An 18,645-nucleotide genomic window follows, 5' to 3' on the forward strand; every position below is an offset into this window, starting at 1 on the left:
ATCTAACTCTCTCTTGAATACATCACACGAGTACAAAATTGGGAGTTCCAGTGGGTGTAAAAGGGAGGAGATGTTGGCAGGAATGTTATGGTTGCCACCCAACTTCGTAAGGTCCATGAAAGTTGGCATGGTGCTACAAGCATCACAGATGAAGGTATGTATGCAAGGTGCTAAAAAAAGCAAGTTCTGGCAATAATGATAGTCATTGCTTCGGATACCAGGGAGTGAAGGTGTGGAATTGTCCAACTGGAAAACACTGGACTCGGACAATACATAGAAACATAGACAAAAGGACATAAGGGCCTACCCACTAATTCTTAAACTGTGGCCGCTAGTTCTGGACTCCCCCAACATCGGGAACACGTTTCCTGCTCCATGCTGACTTGGACCGATCCTGTTACTGCTATCCAAATGCGCCGCTATTACATCATTGATAATCGACTCCAGCATCTTCGCCACCACCGATGTCAGGCTAACTGATCTATAATTCCCTGCTTTATCTCTCCCTTCTTTCTTGAAAAGTGGGATAACATTAGCTACCTTCCAATCCTCAGGAACTGATCCAGAATCTATAGAACATTGGAAAATGATCACCAATGCGCCCATGATTTCTAGAGCCACCTCTTTGAGTACCCTGGGATGCAGACCATCAGGCCCTGGGGATTTATCAGCCTTCAGTCCCATCAGTCAACCCAATACCATTTCCTAATGTGAATTTCCTTCAGTTCCTCCTTCACCCTTGGTCCTCTGTCCCCTAGTGCATCTAGGAGATTGTTTGTGTTCTCCTTAGTGCAGACAGAGTACCTGTTCAACTCGTCTTCCATTTCCTTGTTCTCCATAATAAATTCACCTGTTTCCGTCTTCAAGGGAGCCACATTTGTCTTAACTAATGAAGAGGGGATGACAGGTGTGTTAAATGGAATTGACCGCGTATGTGAAGGCGAGAATAACAATAATACATTCAGATCCACACATTCATTCAAAATGCCTTGATAAGAATATATGTTGATATATCACAGTATCAGGGCAACAGCTGTGCCATTTGCTAGGATTCCAAAAAATATTGGTAAGGTAACACAGCGCTTAGACTTAACGAAGATAGACACAAAATGCTGGAGTAACTCAGCGGGACAGGCAGCATCTCTGGAGTGAAGGAATGGGTGATGTTTTGGGTCGAGACCCTTCTTCAGACCTGAAACCTCACCCATTCCTTCTTTCCAGTGATACTGCCTGTCCCGCTGAGTTACTCCAGCATTTTGCTTCTATCTTCAGTGTAACCCAGCATCTGCAGTTCCTTCCTACAGACTTGGACTTACCGATGTTGGCTCAATATGGAATGGTCCCAGTGAAGCTGGATATAATTATCTCCAAAGTGCAAGAATTGGAAGAATGCCAAGAATAGAGGCAATGATGTTCTACCTTTAACAGGAACAGCAGGACAGAGAAAAGATTCAGTGCCTGTAGGGAGTACAGATGCTAAACAGTGAAAGCAGAGGAGTAAAGACGAGAAGGAATCAAAGAAGTAAATAATATGCTTGGCTTTAAGGTGTTTTTTTATGACGGCATTATGCTCAAAACAATGTAACATTTTTACTGCTGTAATAATTAACAAAAACTATTTGACTGGTATATTATTTAGGTTGATGTTCAGAAAATATGTTGCACTACGAGTTTATAGTTATGCTTATTTAAGGTAACCACAGCAGTAAGGGATAAGGTTAATGTGCATGAAGGAGGAATAATTTATGGGAATTATCTATTCTTAGAATGGATAGTGTACAGATGGTAGGTTTATTTTATAGAGGATGATTTGTACAGATCAGGGCAGTACAGCACAGAAATAGTCCGTTTATCCCACAATGTCTGTGCCAAATATGATGTCAGGTTAATCTCCTTAGCCTTGATCACATGATCATATCCTTCCATTCCCTGCATATTCATGTGCCTACCTAATAGTCTCTTAAACACCAATATTGTGTGTGTTTGTACCATCACCCTGGCAGCATGTTCCAGATACCCACCAATCTCTGCTAGAAAAAAGCCCCCCCCCACATCTCCTTCACACTATGCCCCTCTGATGTTGAAGCTGGGCCTCTTGGTGTTTGATGTCTCTGGGAATAAAAGGTTCTGATTGTCTACCCTATCTATGCATCTCATTATTTTATATACTTCAATCACATCTCCCTTCAACCTCCACAACTCCCGAGGAACCAATCCAAATCTCTCCAACCTCTCCTTATTTCTAACGCCCGCTAATCTAAGCAGCATTCCAAAGCCTCCGGATTCTTTCTCTAATGGACCAACCAAAACTGCACACAATACTCCAAATGCGGCATATCCTACGTTTTATAAAGCTGCAACATGACTCCAGGACTCTTATACTCAATGTCTCGACCGATCACACCAAGCACACAATGCACCTTCTTTACCCACTCTATCCACTTGTATTCCCACTTCAAGGGGGCAATGGATTCGGACGCCAAGATCTTTTTCTGTGTGCATGTGTGTGTCTATATATGTATATATATGATCTGTGTATATGTGTATTTGTGAGTATGTCTATATCTACACACACTGAACCTTTTTTTCCCTCTCATTTATTATATTGTTTACAGAGCACTATGTTTGCATGTTCCGTTGTGCTGCTGCAAGTAAGAATGTCATTGTTCTATCTGTGACATATGACAATAAAACACTCCTGACTCTCTTGATGAAGTGTCCAGACCTGAAACGTCACCTGTTCCTTTTCTCCAGAGGTGCTGTCTGACCCGCTGAGTAAATCTAGCTTTTTGTGTCTATCCTTGGTTTAAACCAGCATATGCAGTTCCTTCCTACACATGGACTTAATCAAATGCCTTGCTAAATTCCATGTGGACAAACATCCACTGCCCTATCCTCATTAATCACCTTTAGCACCGTAGAAAACTCGAATGAGTAAAATATTTCTGCCGCAGACTATACTATGCTGTCTGGTTTCATCCAAATGCAAGTAAATCCTATCCTGAAACACTTGCTTCCCTGCCACTGACGTGAGGCTCACTGGCCTATAATTTCCTGCATTATTTCCACTTCCCTCTTTAAACAAAGGAACTACGTTGGCGACTCTCCAGTCCTCAGGGAACTCGCCTGAGAATCGAGAGGATACAAAGATCTTCGTCAAGCTCCTGCAATCCTTGCCTCTGTAAATAATCTGGGATGGATCCCATCAGGCCCTGGGGATTTATCCACCTTGGTGCTTTTCACGAGGCCCAACATCACTTCTATTTCAATCTCAAACTTCCCTCACTGATCTGACTATACTCCATGTTCTTCACTTTGGTGAGTGCAGATGCAAAGAACTAATTTAGTAGCTTGTCTCCAAGCATTAATTCCCTCCTTTATCCTTCGGCTGTCCCCCCTTCTCCCTTGTTACCCTTGTGTTTTTAATGTTCATGTAAAAAATGGGGATTCTCATTCATCTGATGCCGAGATATTTCATGGCCCCTTTGGCTCGTGTAATTGCCTGCTTGAGTTCTTTCCTGCTTGCTTCATATTCCTAAAAGCCTCTGTTTGGTCTCATCATCCTAAACCTTACATATGCTTCCATTTTAGTTTTGACCAAATTTACTACAGCTCTGGCAATCCTCTGTTCCCATATCTTGCCATCCTTATCCCTCCTGCTCACCAGAACAGGCCAGTGCTAAACGCTGATCAGCTGCTCTTTAAACAACTCCCACATGCCTGATGTAGACTTACTCAACAACAGCTGCTGCCAATCCACTCTCCTCGTCTCTTGCCTAACAATGTTAGAATCTGTTTTACCCCCTTGAGTACTTTCCCCAAAGGTCTCCAGGTGGAATTAGGTTAGAATTAGGTTCAAAATTGAGTTATAATAACTGGCATCAACATGGCCGTCCTCTGATATAGCAGTAACCTGGCCAGAAGGGTCTCAAAGCCAAACATCACCTATTTCCTTCGCTCCACAGATGCTGCCTCACCCACTGAGTTTCTCCAGCATTTTTGTCTACCTTCGATTTTCCAGCATCTGTAGTTCCTTCTTAAACAGTAACCTGGCCAGGCTCGTTTCCCAATACAAGCTCCAGTGGGTACAAAGTCACCCACCACAACAAGCCTGTTGTTTTTGTGCCTTTCTGCAATCTGCTCCTCTCATCCACCCTCTCCCGCTGGCTATTGGCAAGCCTGTAGTATAATACCATTAGAGTGACTGCATGTTTTTTAGTTTTGTGCTCTACCCATATTGCCTCAGTAGATGAACCCATCAGTATGTCCTCTCTGACTGTGACATTCTCCCTGATTAATAATGCAACTCCTCCAACTTTTTTTATCATGTCCGAAACATTGAAACACTGGATCCCTGGAATGCTAGATGAGGGGTCTGGACAATAAGTACATTTATAGGAGGGAACTGCAGATGCTGGCTTAAACCGAAGATAGACACAAAAAGCTGGAGTAATTCAGCGGGACAGGCAGTACCTTTAGTGAGAAGAAATGGGTGACGCTTCAGGTCTGAAGAATAGTCGATTTAATAATTTTACATATACATGTCGTTTGCTCAGTTAATTCAATATTTGTATATAGCTGGTGGTTTGCATGGAGTAGAGATCTTTTCACAAACACATTTAGTATATATGAATGTAACTCTTTAAGGACTACAGGTATCATGTGGTGCAAGTGTTCTTGTACCAGCACCTGTTAGCTGAGTGATGACTGATGAAATTTCCATTCCTGTTGCTTGCCTCAGTGAACAGCAACACCCATGAACCAAGGAACACTACAGGGCAAACAGTGTCTGGCAAAGTGCCAATTGTATTTCTTGTCTGGGTTGGAGAAAGACAGTGAAGATTTACAGCGTGTCAATGACAATAGTGTCCCGAGAAATACTGACCGGCACAAACTTCAAATATCTGCTCATAACTCCTTGCAGGAAAAATGTTCCCCATGTTGGGGGAGTCCAGAACCAGGGGTCACAGTTTAAGAATAACGGGTAGGCCATTTAGGACTGAGATGGGGAAAAACTTCTTCACCCAGAGAGTTGTGAATCTGTGGAATTCACTGCCACAGAAGGCAGTGGAGGCCAATTCACTGGGTGTTTTCAAGAGAGAGTTAGATTTAGCTCTTCAGGCTAACAGAATCAAGGGATATGGGGAGTAAACAGGAACGGGGTACTGATTGTGGATGATCAGCCATGATTATATTGAATTGTGATACTGGCTCGAAGGGCCGAATGGCCTACTCCTGCACCTATTTTCTATGTTTCTTGCCTGAAAATCAGTGCTTTAAATCAGGGGATGAAATGAACTGAAATCTTTGGACAGGATATACTTCCCAGTTTATAAAATATTCTTTTACACAGGGTTTTAACTTTTTGTACAGATTACACCTGTCGTAGGCCACCAAGTACACAGGAAGTCTTATCCCCATATCTCTACAATAACTGGCTGACATACAAGTCCACATCTTATAAAGCAGAATTTATTAAAACTATAAATGTCAGATCTGCTAGGTTTAAAAGACAATTAATTTCTCAGAGATGTTCTTTATGAGTGTGTCAATGGTGTTGCCTGACTGAGATGGTAACTCAAACACAACCCACAGTTCATCCCTGATTTTAATGCTGCTTATTTTGAGAGGTTGGCTGGTGGGAGGGAGAGAGGGGTGGGAGGGAGTGGGGGGTGGAGAGAAGCGGGCATGGGAGGGGTTTGTTGATGGGGAGATTAATTGCTGTGACTTTTTATCCTACTTCTGAAACGGTTAGTTGGAGACAACAGAAAGTGTGTGGGATATTTCTGAGTGGCCAATCACATGCGCAGAATCCTCAGGCTTGGACCCAGTCATCTTGGACTGGCTCAGAGTCAGATGAATGGAGCAAAAGAAAAGATGTTCAAACATTAAGATCTAATGAGGAAGATAAATCCTTTCACAGGCTGGGTAATCCCCGATTCCCCAAAATAATCTGGCTGCATTTCAAAATGTTTGTTGATTCCCACATCTCTGCTGTTTAACCCAGACCAGCTGCCCTGTAGTACAAACTCCTCCGTATCTCTGCGTTCCCATCTGCACATTAATCTTTGCAGCCCATTCGTCATCTTAAGATGTGACTAAATTTGGCCGTTCTTGCGCTCAGATGGTGGGAGAATGGAGAATGGAGATCCATGTAGCAGCTCTACTTCTACTGTTATGACGATCACATTTAAACTGGTGCCAGATTCGCAGACATGCCTTTCATTGGGCCCTGCAAGTCCCATGGGCTGAGAGGAGCTTTACATAAAATACATGTTTACACCGAGTGTGCAGGGAGTCCATGAACCTTTGCACATACAAAAAATACCTTCAGGGAAGGGTTATCATTTCAAAGTTTAATCCAGGCACTGATGAGAATTTAGAATCCATTCAGTCAAGTCTAAAGGTTGGGATAGTCCGCTGCACATCGTTTTGAATTGTCCGCAGCCCCCATTTTAATTCATAAGCCTGGAGACTTCTCAGTGGGGGATTTGAGGCCTTGCATCTGCAGAGGTGTAACAGAGGCACCTGGCAACGTGCATGAGTCTGTGCTGTGGTAGGGATGAGGGAAGGTTGTTGAGGAGGGGAGAATGGTGCAGGTCAGGGAGTTAGGAAGGTCATGAGGGGACGAGCTAACAGAGTACAGGGTTGTCCTCGTACCTGATGGTGTTGGAAAGCTGAATTATTCCAGGTCTCTCCAGTTGCTACGGGCTTTTCAAGCTGATTGCCTCACTGCTTGACAATCAGAAGAGTTTGGGCTGTAGAAATGCTTGGATTCATGGGGTGCTGAGGGGGTGTTGACTGAGATATAAATAGACTCACAGAAGTCATAGTTGTCCTGTTGAGCTCTTAAGGGCCTATCCCACTTGGGCGTCATTTGCGCGTCATTTACGCGACATCATTTTCGCGTCACGACGCACGTGTCGTGCCGCGCGCACGTGATGCGTGCATGAAGTGCATTACGCGCGCATGGTACGTGGTGACATGGGCAGTGACTTGCGGTCACGCACAGCGCCCCAGGATTTTGGGATTCACAAAATCTATGCGCGCCACCTGTGTGACGTGCGAATGACGCCCAAGTGAGACAGGCCCTTTAAATCTGCACAATTCCAATTTGAGAGTAAAAGCTCGAAATTTCCAAGAAACACAAGACTTTAATTATTGCAAGCAGTATGAATATTGATTTCTCTGAAGTAACCCTTGCTTTCCCTCTCTCTCTGGGGAGAAGGCAGGAGAATGGGGTTAGGAGGGAGAGATAGATCAGCCATGGAGTAGATTTGCTGGGCCGAATGGCCTAACTATGCTCCTATTACATGGCCTTTTAACCTCTCCGTCCCTCTCACACCTTAGTTCTCCGACTAGTTTCACTGTCCTCCTGATTAATTTTACTGTTTGTGTGCCTCGTTGTCACCTTCCCCTCAGCCAACAATGAACTATTTCTACATTTACATGAACATCGTCTGCTTTTCACACCTTACATTCTCTTTGTATCTCCAGTTTCCCAGTCCCCTGACTCTCAGTCTTAAGAAGGGTCTCGACCCAAAACATCGGCCGTTCCTTCTCTCCAGAGATTCTGCCTGTCCCGCTGAGTTACTCCAGCATTTTGTGTCTATCTTCGGTGTAAACCAGCATCTGCAGTTCCTTCCTACATTTTAATTTTTGGGCACTTTTGGTATAATTTGTTGTTATTTTGCTTGATACATTGCTTTTGATTAGGTCTGTCTGAGGAAGTCAGTGATTTGTTGAATCAGCCGTGGGTTCCTGAACGACTCTGGATCTACGAAAGGTATAAAACCCAACGTCATTTCTAACTGAAGGGCCATTTATCTTATTTTGGATTGTGTAACAGCCCAGCTGAATACACTTCCCATTTAATGGCTTGCACACGGCAGAACTCTGAGAATCAATGTCACACACAGCCAAACCCCCATCATTTTTGGAATTTTAGTTTAGTTTAGAGATACAGCATAGAAACAGGGGCAGACCCATTGAGTCTACGCGGACCGTCGATCATTTGTTCACACTAGTTCTATATTATCCTACTTTCTCACCCACTCCCTGCACATTAGGGGTAATTTACAGAGGCCTATTAACCTACAAACCCACACGTCTTTGGGATGTAGGGGGAAACCAGAATGCCTGGAGGAAACCCAGGCGGTCCCAGGGAAGAACATACAAATTCCACACAGAGCATCCGAGGTTAGGATCGAACCTGGGTCTCTGGCGCAGTGAGACAGCAGCTCTACCAGCTGCACCACCATTATGTGCAGTTCTGGTTGCCCCATTGCAGAATGCATGTGAAGCATCAATCGAAAGTGGACTGTGTGAACTGGAGGAAGGCAAACTTTAATGGGATGATAAGACTTGCTAGTGTAAAATTAATAGACAATAGACAATAGGTGCAGGAGTAGGCCATTCAGCCCTTCGAGCCAGCACCGCCATTCAATGTGATCATGGCTGATCATCCCCAATCAGTACCCCGTTCCTGCCTTCTCCGCATATCCCCTGACCCCGCCATCTTTAAGAGCCCTATCTAGGTTGCAGTGTCTTAAAAACGGTTATGGATAGGACAGTTATACGGATATTTAGCATGTCCAAACCCTTAACAATCTTATATGTTTCAATAAGATACCCTCTCATCCTTTTAAACTCCAGAGTGTACAAGCCCAGCTGCTCCATTCTCTCAGCATATGACAGTCCCGCCATCCCGGGATTTAACCTTATAAACCTACACTGCACTCCCTCAATAGCAAGAATGTCCTTCCTCAAATTAGGGGACCAAAACTGTACACAATACTCCAGGTGTGGTCTCACTAGGGCCCTGTACAACTGCAGAAGGACATCTTTGCTCCTATACTCGACTCTTCTTGTTATGAAGGCCAACATGCCACTCGATTTCTTCACTGCCTGCTGTACCTGCATGCTTACTTTCATAGACTGATGAACAAGGACCCCCAGATCCCGTTGTACTTCCCCCTTTTCCCAACTTGACGCCATTTAGATAGTAATCTGCCTTCCTGTTTTTGATACCCAAGTGGATAACCTCACATTTATCCACATTAAACTTCATCTGCCATGCATCTGCCCACTCACCCAACCTGTCCAAGTCACCCTGCATCCAAAGATTAACAGGAAAAAATTGAAAAGAACAGTATAGTCTTTAAGAGGAGTCTTCAGGTATAGGCTGGGTATATTTGCACGAGAAAAACACTGAGGGAACAAAGTTATTGTACATCAGATGAACATAGACCACAGAAGAGTACTTGGATGATGAGGTAGGTCAAGCATTTGATGATACTGAAAATTGTTATTGTACATCAGATGAACATAGACCACAGAAGAGTGCAGCTCTGGAACATGCCCTTCAAGGCACAATTACCATGCTGAATATGATGCCATGTGAAACTAATCTTCTCTGACTAAATATTACTCATATCCCTCCATGTGCCGATCTAAAAGCCTCTTTTGTATCTGCCTCCCTCACCATACCTGGCAGTCAGTGTGTTCCAATGCACACTACTCTCTGTGTAAAAACAGTACCCCGTACATCTTCAGATGAAGAATGGGGGAATAAGACTGACTGCATTGTTCTATGAGGAGTCAGTATGGACTCAATGGGCTGAATGGCCACTTCTGTTAAAACTGGATTGAAAATGTCTTGATGAACGATCCAGGCACATGAATAGAATGTGTATGTTAAAAAGCCACTGTAAATCTGCGCAGCTTTCAATTTGTACCAGGCAATGGGAATTGACAATTCTTTTGAAGCATCACATAAATTGCCTGTTGGCATATAATCATTTTCAGAATGATGAAAGCTAAACAAATCATTAATCCTAATCTCTTGAAGAGACAAGAAATAACTTTTCTGATTTAATGCTGTGTCTCTGTTCCTCAGCAGTGCAGTACCTTGTAATAAAAGCTGATAATAGTACAACTTTATTAGAAACACAAACACAGGCAGCACAGTGGTTCAGTTTATTATAACTGGAGCCACAGGGCTCCAGAAACCAGGGTTCAATCCCGACCTCGGGTGCTGTCTGTGTGGAGTTTGCATGTTTTTCTTGTTCCCTCCAGGTGCCCCAGTTTCCTCCAACAACCCAAAGACTTGCTGGTTGTCAGGTTAATAGATCACTGTAAAAGCCCCCGAATATAACGGCGAGTGGTATAGTCTGGGGTGGGGGGAGGGGGTGGGATGGTGGTAGAATCTGGGTGGGGGGGTTGTCGGGAGAATAAAATGTAGTACAAGATTATTGCAGAGGAGGCTTTGTGGTTTAGTCACCAGTGTGGCTGTTTCAGTGTGACTCTGACTCTCTCTTGCATTGATGCAGATTTCTCTTTACTTGCCCGATTCTGAAATAGCTTTACTAGTCAAGATTCACCTAACAATGAAGGGCTACATTAAAATTTCTTTGCTCATCGCGAGTAGTGGATGTGCAGAATGAAGGTCCCAATTGTAGACCAAACAACAGAGGTACACAACACAGAGTAACATGTTTCTTCAACGCTACAAACTGCCATTAAAGTGAACATCCACACCAAGTGAAGAGATTGTTTTGTGATATCCAATAGCTCAAAAGCACCTCATATTTCACTTGGGAAGTTTAAGCCCCTGTCCCACTTAGGAGACCTAAACAGCAACCTCTGGTGACCTTGCCCGCCACCAAAAAAAAAAATCAAGGTCGCGGTGACCTGCAACCACCTACCACCTCCCACGCACATGTTGAAAACATTCCTCGACTATGAAGAAAACCGGCTTCGGTTAGACCTGCCACTAAAAAATTATCGATTTTTAAAACGGCAACCTATTTTCAGTCGAGGCCGGTTTTAATCATGATGAAAAAATAGCAGCAACCTAGATGAAGCCTCGACCACGCGGAAACCACTTTCGACCATTAGGGAGAGTGACCAAAACCTCCGGTGACCTCATGGAAACTTTGGGTGGCGGGGGCAAGGTCACCAGAGGTTGCTGTTTAGGTCTCCTAAGTGGGACAGGGGCTTTACAACCCAGTATGAGAATTGATTTCTCTAACTTCAAGTAAAATTTGCATCCCGTCTCTCCGTCCATCCCCACCCTAATCATTGTACTAGTTTCACTGTTGTCCTGGTGAGTTTCAATGTCTGTATAACTGGTTTTCACCTCGCCCACAGCCAACAATGGACCACTGCCTTTATCATCATTACTTTTTTGTATATTTCATTAATTTGTTCTATATATCACCATCTATATCTATTGTTTCCCTTTCCCTCGACTTTCAGTCTGAAGAAGGGTCTCGACCCGAAATGTCACCTATTCCTTTTCTCCAGAGATGCTGTCTGACCCACTGAGTTACTCCAGCATATTGTGTCTATCTACAGCACAAATTGTTTGTTTGAAAAAACCAAGAGGAGCAAAAGACTGCAGATACTGGAAATTAAAAAAAAAAAAAAATCAGACAGATTTTGGAGACAGAAACATAACTGATAATTCTCCTCACAGATGCTGTTTGACCTGCTGATTGTTTTCAGCATTTTCTGTTATTCTTCAGGGCTCTCGCTTAACTTTTTTTCCCTGTTGCCAGCTGGGCAACCTTGGCAGCTTTTTAGGTTGCCAAATCACAGTTTAGGTGGGCATTTAAGACGGCTTGCATGACGCGTGCGATAATGTGCTCAGACGAAGTGCGTAGTTACCAGTCGGAATTATGGTCAATGATGCATTCACATATTATTTCTGCTTCAAATAAAATCACAAACTAAACATATTCACCAGTCAAGACATGATATATACCACAAAGACATGCAGCAAAATTACAATACAGTATCTCATCTCTTTTTACACATTGCAATGAATGCAATTTCTATTATCTCTTTCCGCTTCCAAACAAAAATATGGTTATTCAGCGTATGATCAACCTCGGTGAGACCAATCGCAGGCTTGGCGATCGCTTCGCACAACACCTCCACTCAGTTTGCAATAACCAACCTGATCTCCCGGTGGCTCAACACTTCAACTCCCCCTCCCATTCCGAATCCGATCTTTCTGTCCTGGGCCTCCTTCATGGCCAGAGGGAGGCCCACCGCAAATTGGAGTAACAGCACCTCATATTTTGCTTGGGTAGTTTACACCCCAGCGGTATGAACATTGGCTTCTCCAATTTCAGGTAGTCCTTGCTTTCTCCCTCCTTCCCCTCCCATTCCCAGCTCTCCCACAGCCTACTGTCTTCACCTCTTCCTTTCTTTTTCCCACCCCCATCCCTCTCAACATCAGTCTGAAGAAGGGTCTCGACCCGATACATCGCCTATTTCCTTCGCTCCATAGATGCTGCCTCACCCACTGAGTTTCTCCAACATTTTCGTCTACCCATTCACACAAGTTCTGTTATCCCACTTTCCTCACCCACTCCCTGCATATTAGGGGCAATTTTACAGAGTCAAGTTAACCTACAAAGCCAACGCGTCTTTAGGATGTGGGAGGAAACCCACACGCTTGCAGGGAGAATGTGCAAATTCAACACAGACAGTGCCCGAGAACAGGATCGAACACAGATCTCTGGCGTGTGAGGCAGCAAGTCCACCACTATACTTTATTTTCCAACACACACAAAATTATATGTTGAGAACTTTGGTTACTAAAAAAAAGAAACTATCAATTTTCAGTCTTAAATCTCTAAGTGACGCCATGTCCCACTTTACAGCTACTCTATGTTTTAATTCAGTTCAAGGCTATTGGGGCAGTACATTGGCCATAAAGTTGCTGCCTAAAATTGCCAGAGACCTGGATTTGATCCTGAATATGGGTGCTGTCTATATGGAGTTTTTTTAAATCTTGTTTAAAACATTGTTTACAGAGTACTATGTTTACATATTCTGTTGTGCTGATGCAAGTAAGGATTTCATTGTTCTAACTGGGACGTGAGAGAATAAAACACTCTTGACTTACGTCGCTGATGTGTGGGATAGAACTAGTGTACGGGTGATCAGTGGTTGGTGTGGACTCGGTGGGCCGAAGGGCCTGTTTCCACGCTGTATCTTTAAATTAAACTAAAAACACTAAAACCAGAGGAAATGTAAAGAAGGGTTTCTACCCGAAACGTCACGACCCGAGAGCTAGCGCCGAGCCGTGACCCGGATACGGATGGCGGGCGGGTGTCCCAGTTGCTTGCCAAGCCGGGCAAAATAGCATGGCTTTTAGGTTGCCCGGCGGGACTGTAAGTTGCCATTGGCACCCGGGCAACCGTTAATTTTGAGCCCTGTTCTTTTAGAGAAACTGCACATTGCACAAGATACCAAGAAGGACCATTTATTCTATGGATTCATATTGTACTTAAACCTTCTCTGCAGAATTTCATTAAAAAAATAGCAAGTTAACACACAACACAGCCCTATCCCCACATAACGGCACGCAAGGTCTTCATGTACCACAGTGTAAAGCAATTGCCAACAAAAAACTTAAATTTAGAGATCATTGCACTTGAGGAACATCCCCCCCCCCCACTTTGTAGAGAAAGATTATAGCTATGTATAATTCTCACGAAAACTAAAAGGTTAAAATTCTTCCTAGAAATCTTTTTCCAGAGAATTAGATTTTGACATTGGAAATAAAAACAACATAATAATAGCTACAATGCACTTTTAACATTTCCCAGGCTGCTGAGAATAGCTTAACTATCTGTGGTTCGTACATCTCACTGTAGAGGGAGAATGGCTTGACGACGATTAGGGTCTCGACCCGAAATTACACCCATTCCTTCTTTCCAGAGACGCTGCCTGTCCCGCTGGGTTACTCCAGCATTTTGTGTCTGTCTTCTGTTTAAACTAGTATCTATCCAATGTTGCTTCCTATCCAAAAATTCCATGTTGTATATCACTTAAGGGGCTGTCCCATTTGGGCGCCCTAATTGGCGAGTTTAGAAGAGTTTGAAAAAATGACATGTTGAAGACCTCCTTCAACTATGTAGAAGACCTTCGTCGACCTCCTTCGACTATGTTGAAGACTAGCTTCGACTAGCTATAACTAACTTAGGGAAAATTGGACACCGAATAGTGGAGAGTGAAGACGACCTCCCTTCGACTAAGATGAAGACTATCTATGACTACCTTCGACTACCCTTGATTACCTACGACTAACATGCCGACCTACTATGACTAAATCTACGAGTAAAAAATGTATCGATATTTTCCATGGCGACCTTTTTTTACTCGCGGGCATTTTTTAACATATTGAAGAAAAGCCGCGACCTAGCTGAGGCCTCGAGTATGCGGAGACCACTCTCGAGCATGAAGGAGAGTTACGAAGAACTCCTCCGACTTCATGTCGACCATGCTGCGAGTATGAGTCGAGGGCAAACTCGCCAGAACTCGCGGATTAGGTTGCCCAAGTGAGACAGGCCCTTTACTGACCATTACTGATGCGAGAGTGCTTTGATTAACAAAGTGAGCGGTACAACTGAAGTGTAGGAAGCAACTGTAGATGCTGGTTTATACTGAAGACAGACACAAAATGCTGGAGTAACTCAGCAGAACAGGCAGCATATCTGAAGGAATAAGTGACGTTTCGGGTCGAGACCCGTGTGGAAAAGCAGGGGACAGCACACAAGACTCAGTGTAGTAAGTGTTAAGAATGAAGAGCGTCATGGTTGAGTAAAAGAGCATTGATGAGGAGCTAATCGATCGGCATCTGAGTGCTGCATAGTTCCCTGTTTATGAGGATATAGTGTCATTGAGTCATAGAGTGGAAACAGGCCCTTCGGCCCAACTTGCTCACACCAGCCAACATGTCCCGACTACGATTATCCCACCTGCCCGCGTTTGGTCCATATCCCTCCAAACCTGTCCTATCCACGTAACTGCCTAGCTGCTTCTTAAATGTTGGGATAGTCCCTGCCTCAACTACCTCCTCTGACAGCTTGTTCCATGCACCCACCACCCTTTGCACCCCCCCAGATTCCTAAATCTTTTCCCCTTCACCTTAAACCTATGTCCTCTGATCCTCAATTCACCTCCTCTGGGCAAGAGACTCTGTGCATCTGTCCGATCTATTCCTCTCAAGATTTTATACACATCTGTAAGATCACCCCTCATCCACCTGCGCTCCAAGCAAGTGGCACCCAGTATTTCTGTGGAATCTTGATATAGGCCTCTGTAGTTTTAATACTAATCCTTCCCAAGTGCCCACCCATTGCAATCCACCCTCTGCAACTGGGTTTCCGAGATGAATTGACGTACAAGGAGGCCAAAACATCTAAGCATCGCGAGTTTTCAATGAGGCCGCCAATTCAAAACTTGGAGAGATTCACAGCTACTAACATGAGCGAAGCAAAGAAATCAGCCCTTATTTATTTGCCACCTAACCAGCGCTTGAAAAATCTAAAACAAATCTCAAAGATACTAGAAATGAACAAATGTTGGAAATACTTCACAGGTGCGGCCTGACCTGCTGGGTATTTCCAGCATTTTCTGTTCGACTCTTTGATGTGTTGGTTTCAGACGGCAGCCATACGATGCCCGTGCGCCTCAACGCGACCACGAGGTCGCGTAGTTTGCGTGCCAAGGACACGTAAGTGGGACAGGCCCTTTACTTGTGATTGGGACCTGAGAGGATCTGAACCCTGGGACAAGTAAAATTCAGGTTTATGACAAACCTTTGCGTCCCAACAATATAAACAGGAAACAATGCCGAATGCTGGTAAAGCGTTGACCTAAGCAGCTCAGTGGAGCACAGCGCCACAGATCCAGATTCGATCCTGACCTCGGATGCTGCCAGTGTGGAGTTTGCACATTCTCGCTATGACCGCATGAGTTCCCCTGCGTGCTCCAGATTCCTCCCACGCTGGTTTGCAGGTTAATTGGCCCCATGTGAACTGCACCCAGTGGATTCAAATGCGGGATAGTATGGAACTAGTGTGAGGGTGTGATCGATGGCTGTTGGATTTGATGGGCCGAAGGGCTGGTTTCCACGCTGTATCTTTAAATCAATCAATCGATAAGCCATTCCATTGATTCTCAGATACTTACTCAACAGATAAGTTACCCCACGTTGTCAAATGTACTTTTTAAAACGATCAATGCGAGCAAAATGAACAATAACCAATTCATGATTTGTGATGTAATTGCCAGGCGGGGTCGGGGCATTGTTCCTATAGATATCGATGGGGAAGATGTGGTATTTATACTGGTTTATAGATTCAAAAACATAAAGTACACCGAGCAACCCATCTCTCTCTCTCTCTGCATCGCGTTCCACAGGCAACACCCAACGTCCACGGAACCTCCTGGTTTCACAGAAACTGTTATTTTTTCCACCTGCCAGTGGCTGTGCATTTTCAGCCATGGAATTCCTTCCATCGTTACACGGTGCAGTTACTTGAGAGGGAAAAAAATCTGCTCGCCAGCTGTTTGGGAACTCGCCCAAGATCTCAACCTGTGGTTTGAAATCAGTCCCCAGCTTTCGTGCAGTAAATGCGGCGGAGCTTTCCACAACCAGTGGCCATCCCTCCCATCCCACATCCTGCCCACCCTCTCGCTATTTCTGCCACATCCAGTCACTGCAAAGGACTGATTTGACAAATTACTTCTGACCCCCACTTTTTGCACGATTGCGATCTAAATATCAGTACCACAGTGTCAGAGAAGGCGTCAGTTGAAAACTTTCAAAAGCTGCTACAATCGGTTCCGGCTAACACACATTACCTTTTAAGGCTTGCACTATGTGTTAGTTAATGCACCTCGTTGACTTGCAATTTATTCCGCAAAAAAATGCTGTCCCGTTACAAGCACGATGAGACTATAATTAAACAGTGGCGTTTGGTGCCTACCAAAAACTCGCAGTGTTTCTGAGTTGATTTAACACCGGGGCTCCGATACTGAGTGCAGAATACTGATATTAACTTCAAGACTTCTAAATGCACAGGCTTTCATTTGAAATTCCACTTGTTTTGATGTTATAATTGGACAGGGTAAAATGCAGATGTTTCATTTCATGTTCTGTCATTTCCGATATTCAGTTGAAATAAATGTTCGTTACACTAGGTTAGCCGAAGCCTCTGTTATAACAGAAGTGGGATCATTAACCAATCCCCCCCGCCGTAAAGCAGCTTCTAAAAACATTGTTATACAATAAAAGGTTTACTTTACCATCCTGGCTGGAGCTGTGCAAGTGTTCGCCCAGGTCACAGCCAAACGCAGTGTCCTTCGCACCTTTCCGCTTTCCCTTCTGCTTGGCTGCCTTGTTCTTCATTAGTGAACAAGTTGTATTCAGTAATCCCCGGCGCAAAGTGCTCTGTCGCGGGAGCTATCCGAAAACAACCATGGGGTTTGTCTTTTGAAGAAAAAAAGTAAACAATCCAACAATCCCAGCAAATCTCTCCTGGGCCAAGTGCAGACTCACATCCTGACACGACTTTTTAAATCAGTAGCTTCTGACACAAAATGATTTCTGCAGAGTCCACATTGTGGGCGAAAAGAAACGACAGGATTCCTGGCTTGTCCTTTTCACTGGAGACTTGATCCGCCTGTTGTCAGCCGGTTGGTGAAGTTTACACCGCTTCAAGTGTGTAGGAGTTTTCCTCTTATCCAGGCCTGTAAAACGGGGAGTTTAAACATCAGCTTCCCGTGCCTCGCTTAAAAGTTTTTTGTGTTTTTTCCCCCTTTCCAGAGCATGTCAGTGGTTTATCGATTTGTGCTCAGGAAATGCTGTAAGAAGCCAAGGAAGTGAGGCACGAAGGACAAGCTTGACTCTTGACAGCGGGGAGATAACGGCTCCAGCCTTCAACAGTCAGTCGCAGCTTGACAGGAAACCTGCTGTAGGCCAGACTTGGTGCACTGAGCTAAACCACATCCTGTTGCAAAGTCTCTGTTTCAAAACACACATCTAGGCGCAGAAGAAATAAAAAGCTGCATGGTTTTCATTATATGAATACCGACACGTTAGGAGCACAAATATAATGATGTAAGGTAGAATTAATTGGCAGAATTAATTGCTCTTTTAAAGCGCCCCATTCCACAGGCGGTAGGCAGAATTACTATCAGTCACAACATGTTTATTTTTAAAGCCAGGGCTCCACTGCAAAATCAAATCAATGTTTAATTTCCTGCAACATGTTCCTGTTTATTCTCCCCGAAGCCCTGTGACGGTGTGAAGTGAACAATTGGATAAAGACAAGAACCCGCACTTACGTAGCACCATTCACAGCCCCAGGATGTTGCACACAGCTTTACACTCCACCTAATCTTTTGATGTCTGTTGGCTAATGCTTATTGATTATACATAACCCTCCACATAGCATTGGGCTTCTCTAGGTGGGTCTCAGCATCCAAGGCAGACCACCTAGAAGAACAATTATGTCTTTTGCTGCCCAAAGGGCAATCTCATAACGTCATAAGGTCATAAGTGATAGGAGCAGAATTAGGCCATTTGGCCCATTAAGTCTTCTCTGCCATTCAATTATGGTTGATCTGCCTCTCTTAAGAATAGAATAGTTTCTTTATTGTCATTGTAACATGAACCATGTACAACAAAATTGTAAAATGTCAGCCAGTCAGTGCACCATTCAAACATTTCTAAAAGCTAACGATACATACAAGGTAAAATATTAAAAAAAAGATAAACAACTAAAATAAATATCATGAAAATAGCACGCATAAACACCCAGCCCTACATCCTTCTGT

General features: G+C 44.0%; 1 protein-coding gene across 1 annotated transcript in view; it reads right to left on the minus strand.

The window, feature by feature from the left end:
* Positions 1 to 17,899, minus strand: part of arhgap31 (Rho GTPase activating protein 31) — a 114,323-nt gene extending 96,424 nt beyond the window's left edge. Inside the window, exon 1 of the mRNA XM_033032296.1 lies at positions 17,113 to 17,899. Coding sequence (XP_032888187.1) covers positions 17,113 to 17,215 — 103 coding nt within the window. The 5' untranslated portion in view covers positions 17,216 to 17,899. The remainder of the gene's footprint in view (positions 1 to 17,112) is intronic.
* Between the last annotated feature and the right edge of the window lie 746 nt (positions 17,900 to 18,645).

This window comes from Amblyraja radiata, chromosome 14, assembly GCF_010909765.2.
Source record: "Amblyraja radiata isolate CabotCenter1 chromosome 14, sAmbRad1.1.pri, whole genome shotgun sequence".
Lineage (NCBI taxonomy): Eukaryota > Metazoa > Chordata > Chondrichthyes > Rajiformes > Rajidae > Amblyraja > Amblyraja radiata.